General features: G+C 38.0%; 2 protein-coding genes and 1 long non-coding RNA gene across 4 annotated transcripts; 1 reads left to right on the plus strand and 2 right to left on the minus strand.

The window, feature by feature from the left end:
* Positions 1 to 989: 989 nt before the first annotated feature.
* LOC138192414 (NF-kappa-B inhibitor delta) lies at positions 990 to 6,865 on the plus strand. The gene is made up of 12 exons (XM_069139798.1): positions 990 to 1,032; positions 3,546 to 3,682; positions 3,798 to 3,831; positions 4,212 to 4,399; positions 4,506 to 4,687; positions 5,143 to 5,248; positions 5,380 to 5,526; positions 5,621 to 5,672; positions 5,846 to 6,003; positions 6,264 to 6,380; positions 6,518 to 6,682; positions 6,794 to 6,865. Exons 1-12 carry the CDS (start codon positions 1,017 to 1,019, stop codon positions 6,863 to 6,865), a joined length of 1,374 nt encoding a protein of 457 aa, XP_068995899.1. The 5' UTR covers positions 990 to 1,016.
* A 1,466-nt stretch (positions 6,866 to 8,331) lies between these two features.
* On the minus strand, positions 8,332 to 11,429 carry LOC138194351 (uncharacterized). Its single transcript, XR_011177920.1, has 4 exons — positions 10,873 to 11,429; positions 9,936 to 9,971; positions 8,931 to 8,968; positions 8,332 to 8,824 (listed from the first exon to the last, which is right to left on the minus strand). It is a non-coding gene; the product is annotated as an uncharacterized lncRNA (long non-coding RNA).
* A 411-nt stretch (positions 11,430 to 11,840) lies between these two features.
* On the minus strand, positions 11,841 to 21,910 carry LOC138194350 (FXYD domain-containing ion transport regulator 6-like). 2 transcript variants are annotated; one of them, XM_069143021.1, is made up of 10 exons: positions 21,662 to 21,906; positions 19,131 to 19,184; positions 18,952 to 18,978; positions 15,973 to 15,996; positions 15,756 to 15,779; positions 14,386 to 14,460; positions 12,438 to 12,474; positions 12,292 to 12,329; positions 12,190 to 12,214; positions 11,841 to 12,102 (listed from the first exon to the last, which is right to left on the minus strand). In XM_069143021.1, the coding sequence occupies exons 2-9, from the start codon at positions 19,177 to 19,179 to the stop codon at positions 12,195 to 12,197; spliced, it is 294 nt and encodes a 97-aa protein (XP_068999122.1). In that variant the 5' UTR covers positions 19,180 to 19,184; positions 21,662 to 21,906; the 3' UTR covers positions 11,841 to 12,102; positions 12,190 to 12,194. The 2 variants fall into 2 exon arrangements, with proteins under 2 accessions (XP_068999122.1, XP_068999123.1); XM_069143022.1 differs by lacking the exon at positions 18,952 to 18,978 and having other exon boundaries at positions 21,662 to 21,910.
* Positions 21,911 to 22,169: the final 259 nt, after the last annotated feature.

Genomic DNA, 22,169 nt, shown 5'->3' on the forward strand with positions numbered 1-22,169 from the left:
GTTTCACAATTGTGTTAACATTGGAGTAAAATGAGCATAAAATGCTGTAAAATGAGTTCACGCTCATGTGATCAAAGTTTTTTTGTGAGCTGTGATTCCTTTTTGGGTAAACAAATAAGTGATTGTTTTTTACTCTAACTTTATGTTTAGTATTATGTAGTTAGTTTAATGGTTCTGTAATATTGTGTTGGTTCAGTCGCCCATGAGTTGTTTTGGGTCTGTTTTATTTAGTATTTAAACCTTTGACTTGCTGTCAGACTGAAGTACTTTACTTAAGTATTACACTTTCTGATGTACTTGATCACTTCCATACTTGTACTTCATTTGATTTAACATTGACATATATAATTTGTGTTAGTCACAGATTAATATTTAAAACACAAAACTTGAGTTCAGGCTCATGAAATATAATATATTATTATAAACTGAAGATTGTATTAGTTCAAATTTGTTAACATTACATCCATCTCCACCAGCTACATCACAATTACAAGTAATGATTACCTAATACTGACAAGACTAACTTTTCATTCTTTAGTACATTTTGCTGATAAAACAAACATATGCTTAAACAACATTTAAAATAACATTTTTAATGCAGAATCTAATTTATTTATCTAATTAATTTACAGTGTGGTACTTTTGATAAAATAATCTGTTCTTCTGGCATCACTGTACCTCATCATAACTTTGTGTTTATTTGAATAGTTGTCATAGTTGTTATTCACAGCTTTTTTTCACATTCAATTCTCTTTAATTCACTCCCCTTGATTGACATAATGGTGAATGTGTGGCTTCCCCTCTGCGAGAGGGCGTGGACCACAGCTGGGGGGGCGGTGATGGGGAACAACGTGCTCTGTGTGTACAAGCCACAGCCATAAAACAACCAGACAGACTTCAGTCTACTACAACATCACAGATCTCTGCGGCTCTGTAAATCGGTTTATCCAGTTTTGAACAGATTGGTGATCAAGTGGAAGATCTGACGAAGACTTCTGAGCAAAACCGTTTCTGACATGCACTTTGATAAATGTGAGTATGACTGCTCTTGATCTGTAGAATACAGGTGTAATTTGATGTTAGCTATCTTTGGATAGCCTATATATTCTAATGTACTTTTAAACATGAGATTGTATGGTTTGACAGTAAACTAATTTACATATTACACTTATTAGTTATTACTGCATTTCTGGACAATACACAATGCTCAACTTGTTTACAACATGGTTTATTGTGTTAATATAATGAGAACTCATTTAAATTTAAATTAAATTTATAAGCCTGCAACATTACACACCTATCTCATCAGCTTCAACACATTTGATAGGTTTTGTTTTGACTTTATTTGACCTGAAATTACCCTTTAAAAACCTGTGGTGTGTTTTACTGGTAAAACACAAGGGGATATGTATTTTAGGTTAAACACCTTTCTACTAATAGTGTACAATATCTTTTCATTCAGTTATTTCGGTGATACCTTTATGTACTAGCTTTCCTCTCAGTTTTCACTGAATGACATCATGATTTGGGTGACTCCAAGAGTCAGGACTTTATTTGGGGAAACCCTGATACAGCTCCACCATTGCTAGCATGTTTTCATTTCCCCTTTTGATAAGTGCCAGACAAGCAAGCAGTGTGATGTGACAGCGTAACTTGCTTTGCTTAACTTTCTTTGTTCGTGTCTTCCTTGACACAAGCCTGAACGACCACACGCATGTGTTGTGTTGTGTTGTGAACGACGGATCTGTTAAACCACAAAATGAGGAAACTGGCTCTGCACTGCTTCTTTCTTTCTTTTTTCTGAGGATTGAGCCAAAATTGAAAGGTTGTCGGAATCCCCAGCCTCCCACGCACATGACTCAATGTCCAGGGGTTTCCACAGCCCCTATTTGAATATAGCACAGCGTAGTCCAAAACAGTGTGGGGGACAATTAGTTTAAATCCCAACTTCATGTGTGGGTGGGTCTTCTTACTCTAGTCATCGACACTTCTGTGCTTTTTGTTTCTTTGTGTTAATCTGATCATTTCCTTTGCTACTCTTTCATATAGATTGTGTCATTGTGTTACATCATTGTTGAAAAGGTCAAAGGTAGCATTTTGTTGTAAAGATCAAATGAGTCAGATTTAAGTGACCTGTAGTAACACCTTCTGAACTTGAAAATGAAACTTTGTGGCGCTTAAAAAGTACTGACTGATGTCACATATTCTGATTAAGTGACCTTTATTTTGTGTTGGGGACGTAATGACACACGGCAGCACAATTACTTTTTGTCTTTGACAGGGCTTCAAGTGGAAGTGGGATTGTTGTGTTTCAAAGGAGACACAACTAACAGGCAGAAATCTAAACTGGCAAGCCAATGGACTCATATTTCTTCTGTCAGTGGTTAAATTTGCATTTGTTTTCTGCATTTGCTGTAGTGAACAGAGCTGTCCCTGTAGGCTTACCACAGCTGTCAATATTCAAGGAGTAAAAAAAAAAGAGAAGTTACAAAAGAGCATGTAACTCTTCTTGTGCTCTGTGTCCCAGACATGCAAGTGCTATCGAGAGCACAAGGCAACTACACGTGTTGACGTGACGTGCCTGTGACACACCAAAGGCAGGAAGATGTGGTTTGTGATTCTGTAGCGTAACGGAGTGGGACAGGAAGATGTCATAGAAAATAAGCAGTGGCAATCCCATGCTGAAGTTTTTCTGATGAATCTGTCTGGTGTGCATGGCCACATAATCTGTGTTCCTAATGGAGGAGGTTTCTCAGATCTTTATACCTTTGTACTCTGGGCGGAAATATCACTTTATCTTTCACGTGTCGGGTGAAGTTTTGGAGGAAACAATCTGTGTGGTCACATCATGTAAGCTGGAAACAAGAGTTTGATTTTGTAATATTTTTTTCCTATTTCTTTTATTTCCTTTACCTGTTCGATGGAAATTATAGTTTTGTAACAACAGGGGAAAACACAATGATGGCATAATGGATTTGATGTTTATGCATATGAAAAAGGTGAGCAGAAAAATGCCACCATGGAGAAACTGAGCAGGAAGAATCATCTGAAGTGATAACAACTGTATGGTTGTTTTTTCACCAGTACAATTTGTTCAGACCTGCCTTAAATAAAATCAATCAGCTAGTCAAAGCCAAGTCAAGTTAAAGTCTAAACTTGAATTCCATTGAAACGTTATAGGGGAATTTGAAACGGCTCAGTGACAGCAAGCAAGAAAAAACCCAGACATCTCGCAACTTCAGGAAGTTTGTATGAGTGACAAAAGTTTCAGCAAAACACAAATGGATAGATAAGTTATTCTAGCAAATGGGGACAAATAGTTTCTAAAAGCCAAGGGTGTAGTTCCTTTTTCCACAGAGGAATATTACTTGTTACTTAATATTTCTGTCCAATAAATAATTTAAAAAGCTTATTCGTCTTCTAAAAGGGATAAAGTATTCCTTGTTTTATGAAGTATTATTTGGCAATAATTTACAAATCACTTTTTCATATGACTGTATATGATAAAATTGTCATTCCCTCTGGCATTAAATTTTCTTTTTCAGCGCCAAAAGAGAAGCTGTGTTGCACTCTACCCACAGTGAAGAAACTCTTGGAGCAGAAGAGAAAACGTGAGACGTCCTCTGTGCCACCCTCCTGCTCTAGTGCAAGCACAAGTCCTGTTCCTCCAACCACTGTTACAGTAAGACCAACACCGAGAGGGGCTCAGCATCTCACCGAATATTGGCCTATATCATTAAATGATCACTCACTCTCTCTCTCTCTCTCTCTCTCTTTTTTTTTTTTGCTTCTTTCAGCAGTTGTCTTCACCAGAACCATTTACCTGCACAGGTAAGAGCTTTGTATTTCTTATTGTAAAGAAATAGCATGAAAAGCCCCAAAATAACAATTAAATGATTGTAAAAATGATTATGTCTGTAGTTAAAGTGTGATATGACTTCATCTGTGCCATAGACATCCACTAATGTGTAAAAACTATAAAAGGCACATCAGTGAAGCATATTGTTGGTCTGGGTAACTTGCATTTTTCCTTCAGAAAATGGTCTTCAGCAAATATACTATTTATAGTCAATGTTTTCTAAAAACTACTGCTCTAATATGAAATTATTTAAAGTTTGTGGCCTGATATCTTGAGCATATTACAGAACACAGTATAACTATTACTGACTGAGTCTCCAGTGATGAATTACATTCTGCCTCCGCCATTGTAGGTGCAGCAAGCAGCTACTCAGACATGGCAGTGAGCTATGAGTCTTGGGCCCCAGCCCCTGAGTCTACACTCAGTTACTACACCAACCATCCAGGACCCAGCTATGCTGCAGCCTACAGCCTCCCAATGACATCTGAATACAGCACACAGCAGCAGCTCCCATTTGAAGATACAGTGTCTCAAACTTATGTAAGAAAAATCATTTTGTGGACTTTCAGATGATGAACCTGTGTCTGTCTGTAAATTCACAATCCTACCTCGATGATGTAAATTAAACTGGCATCCTTTTGCGCAGGACGGCCCGATGGCAGTCGTAGATCCCGGCAGGGCTACTTCTTGGTCACTTCTGAGTTCTGGTCAGACCACACAGCTGAGTTTTGGTCCATCAATGGATGCTACTAAGCTGGAGGAGGCAAGGATGCTGCTCAATGGGATGGACTACAGCAGAGCCACCTGCCAGGATGAAGATGGAGACACGTAAGTGCTTCTGAGTGTATGTGTGCGGATTGTATCTGCTAGCAAGGCCTAAGAAAAAAATACAAATTTGTCACTGCATATGGGCCCTAACTTAGTTATTCAGCATATTTTGCAACAGAAGATTTGAAACTATATAATATTTTCTTTCTTGACCTGCTTAAACCTCCACTGTTGATATGAGTATGTTCTTTGAATGGGTGTATATGAGTACACAATTTATTTACTTCCGCAGAGTTTCGTTTTCAGTCATGAACTAAAAGTGAGAACCACATGTGCAGTTTGATAATCAGAGAGATTAAGAAAAAAAAAACATGTCATGCTTTGTGATTAGAAACTCATAAAATGAAACAACACGTTCAACTATGAAAGTGAATTGAGGGAAATTGGTTGTGGGGATTACCACGATTATCCAGCCTCATCTATAAATAATTTATAATGTGCTCCTGCTCTGTCAGCATCCTGCACATCTACACTGCCAAGGGGCTCAGGGAGTGTGCCTTTGCTGCAGCAGAGAGGCTCAGGGATGCAGGGGGGCTTGATGCCAAAGAGCATAAAGGAAAGGTAATACAAAAATTAAAAAAAAGTCTTCCAAAGTGTGCAGATTTCTCTTTTTCTCAGTTTTTTTTTTTACAAACATAAATGCAGGATTATAATTTCTCAAATAAACCTACATAATAAATGTGCTTGTGCAGACGGCCTTACTGGTGGCAGTGACTGCAAACCAGCCAGAGATTGTGCAAGATCTGCTGTCATTAGGAGCAGACATCAACGCCTGTGAAGTTAAAGGACAAACTGCCCTTCATCTAGCTGCTCACTATGGATTCCCCAGGGTTCTGCAGGTAAAGTTATACCGAATCACTCTATCATGACAATGAAAAAGTTCCTCACAAACGAGTACACTGAGCAGACCCTAAAACTGATTTGTTTCTACAGGCAATTCTGTCTAGCAGGCCGGCTGTCAACCTGGAGGCCCGAAATTTTGAAGGTAATTTAATGTTCTCCCTGTTGTTATTACTATAAATATGATTAAACAACAGAGATGATGAGTTTACAGAGCCATACATTATAATTTGGACCAAGTATTCATCACAAACTCAAAAAGATTTACGTACTGGAGCCTTAATTCAAATGTTCCACATGTCATCTTCTTTACCTCAGGTATGACGCCTCTTCACTGTGCAGCCATTTCTCACAGTGTCACCATGAAGGCTTTGTCTACCATCGGGCTGGCAGATGTTAATCTTCAGACCAAGGCAGCGGAGAAGCTCTCCTGTGTACAGATGCTTCTCAGTGCAGAGGTGTCCCTGCTCAGCCAGGTACAGTAGCCCACTCGGGCAACAAATCTGGAGCAGAAGCATCAAAGTTCAATATGATAAACCCTGACCTCTCAGTTGGCAGTTACAGTTCAGAGGGGCAGTGATCAGGCTTTGTCTAACCAAGATTATGTCATAGTGCCAGTTATCACCACCCTCACACACACACACACATTTTCTTTTGTTTTGTCCTAAATGTCTTAGTTCTTAGACTTGTGGTTTCAATATATTTTTTTCCATCACTTCTAATTGTCCAATTCCAGGAAATCAAAAGTAACAAGACTGTGCTGCACTTGGCTGTGAAGGAAGGGAACATTGATCTGGTGCGTTATCTGCTGAGGATTCCCCTGCCAAACATGAAAGACTTTGTCAATATGAAAGTGAGTCCCACACTGACATTAAACTCAGAACTTGATGTCATATTTAGGCACGTTTGTGTGCTTACTATTGTAATAGGACTATAACTACACTGATTGTAAACAGACTAATTCATGTGGTATTTACCCTTTTGCCATAGGCTCATGGACACACAGCTTTGCACATGGCTGCTGGTCTCCACGGTAACCCCCACCAGGAGGAAATCCTGCAGCTGCTGCTGAGCAAAGGAGCTGATCCCAGTATCCGCAATCTGGAGAATGACCAGCCAGCTCACCTGCTGCAGAGTGGCCTGCAGGGAGAGCAGGTAATCTGCCCATCATTTCAACAGCCTGCTATATCAGCAATCTCAAGTCTATCTGTTTTAGTTTTTAATAAAGGGTAATTCACTGTCACTAATTAATCTTTTACTTTATAGCTCAAGCTCATGCTGAAGAAAAGAAGCGCTTCCTCTCGTCGACGTATCATATCCTTGCAGGACCAGGAATGATTTAACTGACTTGCAATCCCCATTTGGAGGGAATGAGTCTTTAAGATGGTTCCCCCGTTAAGAAGGGGATTTACAAGTTATTCTTATGAGGTTTTGGGAGTCTCTGGCCTTAAAAGTGATAAACAAATTAGTTTGATTGATGATTGTTTTGAAACAGTACAATTCACATTGTATTAGACAAAAAATGTTTCACTCATAAAGCTTAAATTGCCTTTTATTTAGCAGCTGTAAAACTATAGAGCTTTATTTATTTAGTAATAAGCTGTATGTGAATGTTTCACCCTAAAATATGATGTTCTCCATCAAGCCTTTTCACAAAATGCTCCTGCTGAAGCTGACCAAAAGGCAATCTTTTAAAATTTTTGACTGATAGAGACATTTTAATGTATGTATTTATTTTTTGTAAAATGTATATTTGATATTTCGAAATGAAATGGCCGAAATGGAGAGCATTAGTTATTACAAAATGCAGAAGGTCTAGATGCTGTTGTGGAAGGTGGAGTCATCTTCATTTTTCCGATAGGCTACACTCCCAGTTTAATGTTGATTTCTATGAAATTATTAGAATAAGCTCCAGGACAATGTCCCCGTAAGTCTTCTAAAACAAAACCCCATCAATAAGTTATCATACTGATACACTGAGAGATGGTTTTAATTTCAATCAGCATGTGTGCTAACGTAAAGAACGTGTGTTCAAAATGAGAATAATCTATTCTCTAATTTAACTTTCCTTGTATGCATCATACACACATACATACATATGTGTAACTTTCGGTGAAATTTTCTTTGTGGAAACAGAAACTTTACTGTGTAAAACAGTTTTTGAAACTGATTGTGACAAATAAAATTATTTCTTATCATTGAGACATGACATGAGTAAGTGTGGTGACAAATTGTCTACATTTTAGTCATTAGTTTTAATTTTCAAGGCACCCACTCACATTGAAATGACCATGTAATAGATAAGTCTCTCACCTATGTCATCTTTGACATGTTGTAATTTACTGTAAATCACATGAAAATATTGATATTTCTCATGTAAGGGCTTTTTATTTCTAGATTTTTTTTCACCTCATAAATAATTTCAAGCAACATAATTCCTGCTTCAAATTATTTTAAGATTACTAGAGACAAGTAGACAAGATCTTTAATTGAAAGTAGTCAAATTTTTGTTGCCTTACTGGTAATTTCATAATTTCACTTTTAATAGGCCTACCTCTGCCTTTAGAGAAAAAGAGCACAAAATATATCCATTATAGTTTTCAAAGCACTCTCAAAATGTAAGGCATTACTGAACATTTCAGTTTGATTTTTATTATTATACTATTTCATTTTAGCATGTCTTATTTCCTTCATTTATACATATAACATATTTTCATGAAACATGTTTTTTTTTGTTTTTTGAAAGCTCAAAAAAGTAGATCATAACAGATTAATGGTTAAATTCGATCTATGCATGCAGTTGTTAACTCGTTGACACAAACTGGACAAATGTATAATTGTGCAATCATTATCTTAATTTTATTGTTTAATAGCAGAAAAATATATGGAAGAGAAACCACACTTGTTGCATTTGTTTGATTAATTGCACCTTGTTGAGTCTCATGGTTGGGAGTATTTTTTTTAATCTTTAATTGTTTGTCTTAAACAAACTTTTAGTCCCAATATTCACACAATATGGAGCAGTAAATAGATATGTTGCAGACCTTCTACAGAATTCAGTGGGAGATTTGGGATCAGGTGCGGGTGTGTTGGAAAACCCTGTTTATCAAACATCCAGATGGCACAGGTACAGTATATTAGCCATAAGGAGAATGGCCACAAAACACCTGGAGTGTGTGTGTGTGTGTGTGTGTGTGTGTGTGTGTTTGTGTGTGTTATCGCTAGCGTGGGTCCTGTGACGACTCCTCGTCCCTTTTTCAAGCATATGCTATATGTTCTAAACAGCTGGAGGAGGTACTGCAAAAGAAAAGGGGAAAAGAGAGACAGAGAGAAAAAAATGATATCACTGTTTTTAAGCACATATTGACTTTAAACAGTTCCATTCAGTAAAATGAACCCTTACCTTCTGTCTTTGGAATTTGGGTACCAGATGAGCTTGAACTGCAAAAAGAAAGGGAGATATTAGAAAATATTTGGTTTTTTTTCAGTTATCTGAATTGCTCATAATGAAATATGCTTATTAAGTTTGAAAACTGTGGCAATAACGTCAGCTTGAAGGTGCATTTGACATTGTCAGAGTAACAAGATGTGAAAATAGTTGAAGTCACAGGGTTCCAAGTATAACCACAGACCAAGTGCAGCTTTTCGCCCTGTTAAAAACAGCGGCTCTCATCTTTCCTCTTGTCTTGCCATACAAGCAGCATGCGATCAGCTGACACTGCCCATTCACTACCAACACATGAGCACTGTGATGCATACATTTAAAAATGCTTCTTAAGAACAAGCACTGAGATAAAAAGAAAATGAAAGCACTGTCTGCATGTGATCCACAAGGTTCTGCGTAAAAATAATTAATGTGTTGGAAGTGTGCTTTGGGTTGTGTATATGCAGAACAGAGAGGGGACATTTAGGGAGGAGGCATCCAGGGTAGGGTGGGGGAAAAAGTGGGAAACTCAGTTTTATTCTGAAAAAGATGTTTTCCCCCCAGAAGTTCAGGAGCAAGGACAAATTCATACAACATGCACGGGCAGATCATCCACTAAGCCTTGCACTCTTACTTGGATGAGGATTTTACACATTTTGTGAATTTTTTACCTGTTTGAAGAATGATAAATAAGTTACACAGGTAATATTCTCAAATCATAAAGCCTCTACATTTTGGGGATTTTTAAAAGAAAGTCTAAACTTACTCAGGGCTATTAAAATGCCAGAGACAAACATAATAACAGCAAGGACAACCCCTGTGGTCCGCAATGTCTCATAATCTACAAGGAATAAAACCATATGCGACAGAGATTGGAATTTTATGACAAATTTATGAAAATATACTGTAGTCCAAAGTACAAAATTCAATTTGTTAAGCATGTTTTGTTTTATTTTTGAAATTAGTAAATGGTGTAAATCTTACCATAATCAAAGTCACTTTGGTCTGGAAACATTGTTTCTGAAAAGAAAGAGTTTTGTTAATTATAAAGCAACAAACAAACGTTTTGTTTTAGCAAAACGGAGAACAATTAGCTTTAAGGGTGTATTCTGAATCCACCACAATGGACAGCAGGGTTTTCAGCTCCCAAGATCTGCAGGCTTGGCTCAACTACTCCTCAGGAGTATTTTTTTTTCCACTGAGAGGCGCTCAATGCAGCATCTTTGCTCAGCAGAAAAAAATGGGTTACAAGCCAGCAGCAGGATGTAGAAGTATCATCACAGCAGCAAAGACAAAGAGAGAGCTTGAATAGTGAAAAGGGTTTAAATGGTGATTTGGACTTAAGGGATCATTTGAAAAGATAGCTGTGCTTTAGCTATTTTTAATGATACATTAAGAATTCTCTGGACCAATACAGTGACTTATTTTGCAAATACAAGCGTGTTGCAGGCTATAGTCTATGCCAGACTGTGATCTGGATGTCAATAACGCAGCTTGCATGTTGCTGAACCCTCAGTCTCAAGTGGCTGAGCTGGCAGTTTTTATTTTGTTCCATCAGTTTCCCTACTGCTACAAAAAAAACAATCAGTTTTAGAGGAACAAGTGCTAAATATTGTAATTGTTCATTCAAGTGGGTAGTTTACTTAAAAATTCCCTTGTTATGACACTAATCAATGCACCATCACTTAAATAGGATCCCATCACCGTAGCAACAATAGAGTAGGCAAAATAAACTACATAAATATACATGGAACAATAAAACAGTTAACCTTAATTGTCCAAATTACTTGATATCACAATATGATCACATATATAAAAAAATAAACAAGTGCAATTTTTTCTTTCAATCTGTAAAACCACTGTCAGTGCACTACATGTCACACCCTTAAAAATCCCATAAAAGAAGAAAAAACAGTCATACCTGTGGTGGCCATGGCTGCACTGCAGGGATGTAGACAAGCTCTGTTTCGTAGAAACTTAGCAGGCTGCTGGGTTGCAGTTTAGGACTGGATATGAAATGAGGGAGCTGGACAGCGCAGTGGGCAGAGCAGCTTAATGAAAGCTTCAGTGTAAACTCAGTAGGGATCCTCTGGTGGTGATGGTGAAATACTGCAAAGCCAGTGGTGCAATCCAGGGGTAATCCTGAAAAATCAGATATGCTGCAGCCTACAGGGGATACTGGGACACTACAGCAACCCAAAATTTAAATAAAGGAGTGAGGAAAACAGCTAATATTATCCTACAACAAAGTATACATGACAATTGAACTATTTTCAACTATTTACTGAGGATCATACAGTCTTGTGTGGTGTGTAAAGTAGTGTATGCTAGGGTGGTTATTACTTATGTATTAAAAAAATTAAGATAATTTGTTTGTGCATGATGTTTTTTTTCTCCAACATCTAATACAGCTCTTTTCTTACAATGCTGAACATTTTTCCACAGAAATGTGGACTTGCATGCTGAAAATGCACCAGTTTCTGTCTTATGTTGTGTTTTTTGTGCAGTGCAGTGCAGTGCAGTGCAGTGCAGAGCAGTGCAATGCAGTCAGCCCACTCCTGCAATTCCGGGGAGAAAATATAGCCTACATATGCAGCTTTTTCCTTCGCAGAAGCTGCCAGACTCACTATGGTGGAAAATCTGCCATTAAACAGCTCTGAACACAGAGATAGGTAAAATGAGGAGAGGTTTTTTCTCTCTCCAAAAGCTGCACAATACAGCTCATAAATCATTGCACACTCACTGCTAGTAGTTACTACTGCATGGGTAACTGAACTGTCTGCAGTGTCAGCAGAGGCAGAGGTGCAGAGTAATAGAGGGCTGGGTTCACTGGTTTACTTCTACTCTCACAGAAAATGAGCTAACTAAGCATACAAAAACAAAGAAAGATACTATTTCAATCATTTACTTTATTATTTTGCATCAATTTGAAAGTCACAAAAATACAAACAATAATAAAACTATTGCTTCTGTATAAAGTAGGCACATTATCTAGTAATAATTATTGATGTTAAAACATTTGAAAAAAGAAGGAAAGGGAGAACAGTAACATTATGAAATTGAAGAAAAGCTCCTATGTCTTGTGTTCATGGAAAGATTGTCCTCTGCTGTGATCATGGTATTTGCTGCCACCTAATGGCAGTCAGTAAAACTGTGGACAAAAGCAAAAGATAAGTTTGATTTGTTCTTTCAGCTTCTACAGGCAGTAAAGTCAAATATGTTTTTTTAAGACACCTACCTCTTTTACATCTGTGTCTGTTGAGCTGTAGAAAGAGTTTTGAAATGACCGTTTCGTAGTCAATTAAAATTTCTTGTTATTAAAAGAAAGAAAAATGTTTACCCCTTGGGACAGTTGATTCAACATCAGGACCCTTGAATCTGAGAAAAAAAAAAACAGGTAGTTAATGAAAAACTGCAATTCTATATCTGTATGTAAAAAAACAACATTAAAAGTCTTTACAAATTGTTAACCTGACTTCTACTTACCTTGACTTGTCACTGTTTGAACAGGTACATTTTCGGGCTGTTTGTTTTGGCAGAAACACAAGAAAAAGATTTATACAGGGACTTTATTGTCATTGCTATGTTGTTGTACAGAAAGGACACAAGTGTTATTAAAGGGAATGTCTGCGACCATGGCAGTGAGCTTTTGCAGCTTGTTGGCCTGAGCCCAAGATTATATTCATATATCTAAATAACAAGAAGATTCAGTTGTTAAACTATAAACACCAAATGTGTGCTGAAAAATGTCATGTAATTCAGACCCAGGTCAGTTTGCTAATGAATGTCACTGGGAAGGACATGACAGTGTATATTTCATTCACAAATATTCTTAAGCATCTCAAGTCTCTGTCTACCAAGTCACCAGCCGAGTGTATGAAATTAATCACGTATGATCTACTTTCCGAGTCTCTACTTTCTGTAAAGAATTTCTATTTGGGCTACAGATGGTCTATAGTGACACTGAGTAAAAGTCGTGTCTTATAGGTTAAAGATGATAAAACAAAATTCTTATCTCTATGGAAGAGGGTTTCTCAGGATCCGGATAAGGTCTAGATTAGGTCTAAATAACATCTAAATAAAGTCTGGACAAAGACTAGATTAGGTCTAAATAACGTCTAAATAAGGTCCGGATAAAGTCTAGATTAGGTACAAATAAAGTCCAAATAAGGTCCGGATAAAGTCCATATTAGGTCAAGATAAAGTCTAAATTAGGTCCGTATAAAGTCTCGATTAGTTCTAAATAAGGTCTAAATTAGGTCAGGATAAAATCCAGATAAGGTCCAAGGGAAGGAGGGAAGGAGGGAAGGATGGATGGATGCTTTATTCATCCTGGTGGCCAACAAAACAGCTGGGAAACCCCAGACTAAGTTAGTGACCTACATACTAACAGGGCTAATAATAAAATAGGAAGCATCTTAAAACTCAGCTTTTATTCACTCACTTTGACACACATTGGAGCCAAAGGCTGCCTACGGCTGTCAATAAATTTCTTTAAAATTCCAAATGCAAAATTTTAAATGGCAAATAATAATCTTCCAAGGTTTGCCGTCTTTATGTTCCATTTCATGCTCTGCCTTTAAGAGTTGCCGCAGGCCCTTTAAGCATTTGATGTCACACTTTTAAAAGTGCTGATTAAATCAAATGAAGATCAAACAGATTTTTAACAGTGTTTCATGCAATCAGTTGATTTCAAAAACCTGAAGGGGCCCAATTGTAACTCTTAAAATGACAGTTTAAATATATTCACAGATATAATTCAAGACCCATTTTTGAGCCAAAAACAAGCAAATATGTTCTGCTTCTTAAGCAAATTGCATAAACATAATGATAAGTATTGCTAGTTTAGTTGTTTTATTTTAATCTGTTAAAGACCTGTTAATTTTGGAATAAATTAAATAATACAAAAAACAACAATATTAGCTGATATGACAGTTTTGATTAACATTTGGACAGATGATTCAATTTCTATAATCGTCTTTTTGTTTTTTGATTTCAGTAAATATTTTGCTTGTATTTCCACTTCTCTGTTTCATACTAAAAGAAATGTCTTAAACACAGGTCTTTATAGAATGCAGTTACAATCCCACGCTGCTCTTTACTAACAGGATCAGAGAGAGTGTGTGTCCCGCTGAATTATGTATTAGTAGGTATTAGTTTCAGGGCTACCACTGGCAGCAGCAGCATGTGCTGGCAGGTACGAGGAGGAACCTTGGAAGGACACAGTGAGTGAGAAAAGGGATACGATATAAAGGCCAAATAGCTGTGATACAGGAACCATAAATTCAGAACGGGATTGTGAAAGCAGCATCTGTGTAGAAACAGAAGCCAGCTTGGTTTGCAGCACTATTTGAATTCGGGAGACTGTGAGGTCAGTTCACACATACAAGGATTAGCACTGCACATCTGTAGTGTACTTTAGTTGTATACTTACTGACAATGAGGGCGATGCCCAGGAGGAACAGTACCACTGCAAAAACCAGGCCACCGATTCTCAGAGATTCATAATCTAAAATGAAAAAAGTACTTTAGAGTGCTTGCTGTAGTGCATGATAGCACATAAAAGTCTTAATAATATGAACTTGAAAGCCCTTTGAGGACTTTTTTGAGGTTTTTAATGCATTTTAATTGAAGAGCAGCACTGCACAAACCAGCAGTCACCAAAACTGCAAACAGCATGGTCAGCTTTAATTCTTTAAGTGGATGTCATAATTAGTCTGGATAGTGCTACAGAAAAAGGAACTGAAATTCTGAAAAAAAGAAAAAAGTATCCCTTGTCTTCCTGACTTGAGATCCCTTAAAAGGAAGTATTTATTATATGAGACTATTAGACATAAGTTATGGCGCTGGTGTGCTGGCTAAAAGAGATGAAAATCCCCAGCATTTCACAAGGCTGAGGAAAGCTGTAAATATTTTGTAACATCTGAGATTTATCATAGGATCCCCTGAGGGGAAACCATCAAGGGATTAAGTTTAGTGTCCGAAGTGAGTGAAGGGTACAAAGTAGTAAGGCTCTTTAAAGAAACAAACCTCAAAAACAAGTATAAAAAATAAATACGCACGTAATAGATCTGTTGTCTCATAAAACACATTAATTTCTCCATTATAATACATTAACTCATCAATCACCAATTTTCTGGTAGAGTCCTGACACATTTTGATAAATATTGTTATTACTTTATCAACAAGTAAACAATAAAGCTTTAAGCAAATCACTCACTACATCTTGTCAGGCTTAATCCTGTGCGTGTGCGTTTTAACCTTTGGTTCAATTTAAAGCTTCTCCCAATTGGATTTTGGCAGGACATGGTTTACTGGTCCTTTAGTGAAGGAATCAAATGTAAACACCAAGAGGAAAAAGAGAGGAGGGCAAAAAAACAAAAAACAAAACAAACAAAAGGTGCCCAGAGGAAATTAGGCCTTTCAAACCAAATGAATAGTCTTCCATTACGACACAGGCCATGGTTAGAATGGTACACCATGATTACGAGAACACAATGACCTACTGCCAAAAAGAACAAATTCTAACAACTGCACAGCTGATTGTAGTTATTCATAGGATGTCAAAGCAGATGTTCTGTCGTTTTGTGCAGTTTCGTCCCTTGGACAGACTCAAAATCATCCCAGTGGACAGGATCTTAGGTATTTGTATTGGGGCTACTCCAAAAGCTTGGCATTAGGGTGAAACTTTTCCATCCCTTCTGGAAAAACAAGTACAAAATGCAAACTCATCTCAATCTCCCAGATGTTTCCTGTGCAGAGGGTTGACCATTAAAAGACCACGTTCATCTGCTCGGCACTCACCGTAATTAAAAGCGCTGTCATTGTCTGGTAGGGGAGAGCAGAGAGAGGGAACAAATGAGAAGCAGATTTACCCACTGACACACTTCACAGAGTACTTGTGATATTACAGCTATTCAGCAGTTTTAGTGCCTCAGTCATTCACCTACACTAATTTATATGCTAGCTACAGTGAGTATGCGGCTTATCTTAATTTGACTTTGGTTCAAATAATACCCACCTTTTTCCTCAACTGCTGCTGAAGCTGTGAAAAAAGAAGCAGAAAACATAAGTCTTTATAAGAAATTCCCCTGGTGGTGTAAGTGCATGCCAGCAAATGGCAAAACTGAGGGTAGTGGAGCAAATTCACTCTCCAGAGTGTGCACACAACCTTCAAATACCAACCTACGTACACATACTGGGTTGTAATAATCCTATCAAGAGGAAAAATTTATGGATAACTGATTCAAATGAAATTTCTCCAAACTCTCTCAGTCACAGTGTATTTGTCCCATACACCGTAGATCAGGGGTGTCAAACTCATTTTAGTTAAGGGGCCACATACTGCCCACTTTGATCTCAAGTGGGCCAGACCAGTAAAATCATAGCATACATAACGACAATATTTCTCTATGTTTAAATCATTGGTGAAGGTTTTTGGTTGATAAACCCTATTTTAAGGTCTTTCTACAATAAACTAGAAACATAAAGACCAAAAACTCAGACATCAGCCCACTGTTTATCTGCCTGGGCTCTCCTCTGCAGATTCCCTCGCTTTGTGACGCATTTGATGTCAAACGTGTCACAAAGTGAGCAGCGAGCACTGCTGCCTGTGGCAACGAGCGCTTCTGCCTCCGGAGCAGACATCGCATTTACGCTGTTTTTGAAGCAATTACTGGATCGATTAAAAAAAATTACAAAACGTTTGTACTCATAAACCTCCATATTCTCATAGAAATGCAATTTATGTCTTTCTGTAATTTTCACACTTAGCAAAGTCATCCGGCGGGCCGATCTGGACCCACTGGCGGGCCAGATCTGGCCCGCGGGCCGTATGTTTGACACCCCTGCCGTAGATTAAGGTAACTGTAGTTATGTAAAAAAAATTGGTAAATGCCATGGAAATTGTTGGCTGTCTTGATATATTTGGACAAGTAAACATTTTGATATATTTGGACAAGTAAAATTTGTATCCTCTTTTAAAGCAGAGCCTATTAATAATAATCTAACAAATGACGCAAGGACTTGACATGTTGTACTAATTCTCAAGGTTAAAATAAATAACAGTTCCCTTTGCTATTTTAGTGTGTGATGTCATCCTGATGAGATCTAAAGAGCCCTCGAGTTGTGGATGCCTGTGAGTCTGGCAAGGGATTTAAAAAGATCTCTAAATTATTTGCAATAAAGCATTCCACTGAAAAGAAAATAATCTACAAGTAGACAAACAAATGGTGCAAATTAACATCTCAGAGTACCCCAAAAAAAGGTATCACAGGCTCTACAGATAACTCTGGTAACAACTGGTGGAGTCAAAGTGCACATGTCAATATCAGATTGCACCAGGAAAAAAGCCTTTGATTACCAAAAATAACATTATAGCACAAACTACAGTTTGCCAATGAACACAGTTGGAATAATGTGTTCTGGACAGACAAATCAAACATAAGAATTGTTGGCCACTGTAACAGTAGACATGTTTGTTTAAACTGACTATTAACTGTGAACCATAGTGGTGGAAATGATATGGTTTGGGGTTGTTTCACTGCCTCAGGAACTGGGCAGCTTCCATGCATCGATTCAACTATAAATTCTGCATCATATCAAAGAGTGCTTGAAGATAATGTGAGACCATCTGCCCGAAAGTTGAAGTGGAACTTTCAACAGTATAATGATCCAAATCACACTCACAAATCCACAAAAGAATGTCTCAAACAGAAGAGATGGATGGTTAACAGCCAAGTCAAAGGGCAGATTGGAATCCCATTGAATTTTGTAAGGGGATTGAAACAGGCAGCATGCAAGAAAACCCTCAAATATCTTGAAAATGAAGCAAGTTTGCATGGCTGAGTGGTCAGAGACTGGGGGACAATAATGCAAAAACACCTACAGGACGTTATTCCTCCTAAAAGGGGGCATGGGTGTACTTCTCCAAGGAAGAATATTACATGAATTGATATTTTTGTTGAATGAATGATTATTGTTCAACAACCAGAACAATTAAACAGCCAACTTCAGCTTGTGTAAGACATAAAGCAGACGTTGTATATAGTAGGGATGTTTGGAGTGAGAACAATGCAACCTTGAGGTAGCAAACTGGAGTTTACATAAATTTCACATCATTAATGTGTTGTTTTTACAGCTGTCGTTGAAATATTCAACAGACTGTAAACAGCATTTTAAATGTCAGCCAGTCTTAGTCGTTGTGCTTGGATATAAACTTTGACAAATGATGCTGAATACATTACAATGATAATTTACAAGTTTAATCAGATGAGTAAGACGACAAGCTTTATTATTCTTACAGCTCTTCAACAGTAAGTTTAGATGCTAAAAGCTGAGAGTCGTTTCTGACCTGGTAAAATAAAATTGTCCTTTATTTATGTGATTCAGAAAAGTCTGACATGAACTGCTAGACATGATTTGGCTGAAACCCTGAACTCAGTAACTCATACATTGTTGCATCTTGTTTGCTGGGGAGAAAAGGTTAGAGTGTTCGAGTTAACTCTGACCTCATTCTTGGGCGTTAAAACCTCCTGTTAGTCTTTTTCTCACTGAAGAGAAAACGCAATCTTATCATCTAGGTGTTGACAAATCTTTTCAAATAAGGTCTGACCAAAGAGTCAAAGTAGATAAAAATAAGCCTTTGTGTAGGCAAATCTGCTTAACATCAAGTCCAAGTGATGGCATGCAGTGTGCACTGCGGAGACACAAATCAAAGATCAGGACCTGCATCAACAATGGAAAATTTGTCTGAAGTCTGAATAACTAATAATTCAAACTGCAGTGAAAGGAAACATTCATGCTCTCTTGACATGGCCTTTTCACAGAGCACAAAACTGACAGAAAACATTTTAGCTGAAAAATATCAAATGCAAATGATGCAAACATTTTTATCAAAAGGGGCACATGGAAAACAGCCATACAAATAAGCAAACAGCGTAAAAAGATTCAAATAAAATCAAAAGGCCATGCAGCGTCCACTCTGAAACAGGAAACTTACCGAACACCTCCCTGCCAAATGCTGATCCTGTTATACAGACACATCAGCTTTTTAGCATGGAGGAACTTAAAACTAAACTACAGAGAGGGAAAGTAGTTGAGGAACATCCTGCTGACAAAGGTTGTTTGAAAGGAGGATCAATCTAAAGCTGCTGACAATTTAGTGAAAAGGATGCTCACCAAGTGCAGGAGCCAGCCAGGAGCTGAACGCCACCAACACAAGAGCCATTGTACCTGAATCAGACAAGCATCTTGTTAGGATGTAAATAACAATAAAGACAAATAAAACACGTCTTAACACAATGATGTAGCATTGTGATCTGTGTCATTCATAATTAGTTGTATGAGAGTCACGTTCTTAAGTGACAGGAAGTTGAAGATTTTTCATGTGATAGACTTTGTAACTGTCTGACTCCCTCCAGGCTAATATAACTCATAAACCTAAACACTCTTGCCAACAGAGGAGCATGTTTAAAAAAAAATGTGCAACTCACCTCGAGTGTCATACAGAAACTACCAAGCAGTCAGCTCAGGCAAAGTTTAGGGTGGTTCAGGTTAGTTGTTGTTCTCAAGAGCAATGAGAAGTCAGGTATGGGAAACAATGCTTTATTTATCAACTTGACTGTGTGCATTAAACTGCAGCTTAAAATTATATTGTTAAAGGTGAACACCAAAAACAGAATGGCTAAAATCAAAGCAGCATTAACACAGGATCATCCATAATGCAACGTAATAGTGTTTTTATTAGATCTAGAAGTACCATCATGGACACTACATTTTTGTTGACAATTAATTTTCATACAAATAATTGCAATTAACAATTAATTGGTCAATTATTAGAAGTTAACAGCGTTGAGATGAACAATTGGTGTTGCTAATTCTTCACTTTTATGTCATTAAACGGACAAGCCAAAGTCCTAGATGACACTAAAAGGGTTTATTTTATATTGTCAAGCACCTTCCAGAACCAGAGGTATGCAACCATTTTCACAGGCTAAGTAGTACTCCTGGTGACAACTTAATTGAACAGAATTTCAGTCTAAGGAGTGCCTTCTCATCAAAACCATGCCTGAGACACAATGTTCCATCTCAGCTAAACACTACTTATCAGGATGTGTCTTAATGATATGGATTCATGAATCTGGGTAGGAGAGGATGATCTATTTCAGGCTCAGCACCTCAGAACGTGGTGCTTGGCAGTAGAGGGGGTGCAAGACCAGGCTGGTGTTGAGTTGCACTGGATACTTGGTCAGTGGGTTTGGATGGGTTTTGCTGGGTCATCTAGTTTACATTTGGGGCATTAGACTCCTGCGGCTGTCTTTCTGTCTATATATTATCTAGGGCATTCCTTGGGGTTCTCTTACACTCATGTTTACAGGCTACAGTTCCACAACCAGACTACCACTTGTGATTGGACACTGGAGTTGCAGAAGATTCACAATTTCGAGAGCATAATGGTTGCAATTGTGTTCGCTTCACAGCCAAATTACAGGCATAACATCCCAAGACATGACAACAAAAATGTAATGTAGGTATACACTGCGTAGCTCCGCAGCTGCAGAAAAGCTAAGCCATGAAATGAAATGTGTTGCATTGTAAATATCATGCCTATGTTAGCAGTGCCAAGGGCTCCTTCCCTGGCCCAGAGCATTGACTGGGATTCATGCAGACTAGAGAGGGGGTGTGAACATGGGACTGGAGTGGAGAGAAATGAACATTTCAGCCCTGGGAGCAGGATTAACAACAAAGGCCTGCCAATCAGGTTTAATCAAACAAATACAGGGTGAGTTATTCAAAAAAGAACCGATCCAATAATCTTGTTTGTTAGCCTTCTGAGTGATGTAGAGGAATATAATGTGGAGACAGTAAAGAAGCTCATAAAGCAATTTAAAATGAATTACCATGGATTACAATAAAGTGGGATTAACACAGACAGTTTGCAATTAGGAAAAGGAGCTTACGTTTTACATTTCACTTACATTTACCCATATAGACAACCCCCACATAGACATATCATCACCTTACTGCAAGCTTTGAGACCTATGAATCAAGACGAAATTTATTTTGCAAGGTCAATTAATTTGAACTTTAATTGGCTCGTGTTGAACACGTTTGATGAAACAGACATTTGGACACTGCAACTTCTGTGCAGGATACAGTGTTTGGAAACTTATCAAGACTGATACGTGCATCAGACAGGCCGGTGACTCCTCTTCACGATAGATCGCGTTGTTGTTCTCTGCGATACAGGTTGTGAACATTTCATAACTTTAGCAACTTGGCTGCCACATCGAGTGAAAGTGTGACACCAAACCCCATTGAACTTCTCCGATGGCGTGGCATTTATAAGGTGCACCCCTCCGAGCCAACTGAATGAAAACGTTGACACTTTCACATACCCAGCATGATGCACCGGTAAATGGAAAAATACACGTTGGGCACGTGCATCAAAATTTGTGAAAGCAGCTTGTAATTAGACATTAACATGTTCACATTTAGTTGGGGGGTTGCACACACACACACACACACACACACACACACACACACACACACACACAAAAATCCAGAAAAACGTAAAGAGGATAGAAAAACCGGCCTGCAGATTTGAAGCGTTTAAACTTCACTTTCAAGCCACAGTCATAAATCATGCGTTTTTTGGAAATGCTTTCACTTCACCGGAGCTCATACTTGGACGTTAAAAATAAACTTACCGTGTGTCAGCTTCCTACAAACTCTTCTTTAGATTGTTCCGCCCAGTGAGCCAAACTTTTCTCAAAAAGTACTGCAGCCAAGATATAAAATATATGCAAAAGCTTCTCTTATGTCTGGCAAAAAAAAAAAAAAAAAAAAAAAAAAAGAAAACTAGTGATTAAAAATGTTGAGATTCTTCTCTACTCAGCTGTACCAAGACAAGCTCTGTTTCTTCTTGGTCTTGACTAAGGAATGAGACAGGGTGGGGGGGATGGGGTGGTGCCACTGAAGTTACTCCCAAAAATGACCCTGAACCTGCACGGACGTAAACAACACACGGTGTGTGTGTGTGTGTGTGTGTGTGTGTGTGTGTGTGTGTGTGTGTGTGTGTGTGTGGGGGGGGTAACTGATCAGTACAATTATTTCACAATGAACTGTAAACCATGCTCATTTCCCCCTACAGGCAAATAAACAGCAACAAATAGTGTTGTACTGTGGTGTAATTTACAGACTTTAAAAAGAGGCTCA

Source organism: Embiotoca jacksoni, unplaced genomic scaffold (genome assembly GCF_022577435.1).
Source record: "Embiotoca jacksoni isolate LCO1_2020_lvr unplaced genomic scaffold, fEmbJac1.0.p SCAF_11, whole genome shotgun sequence".
Taxonomy (NCBI): domain Eukaryota; kingdom Metazoa; phylum Chordata; class Actinopteri; family Embiotocidae; genus Embiotoca; species Embiotoca jacksoni.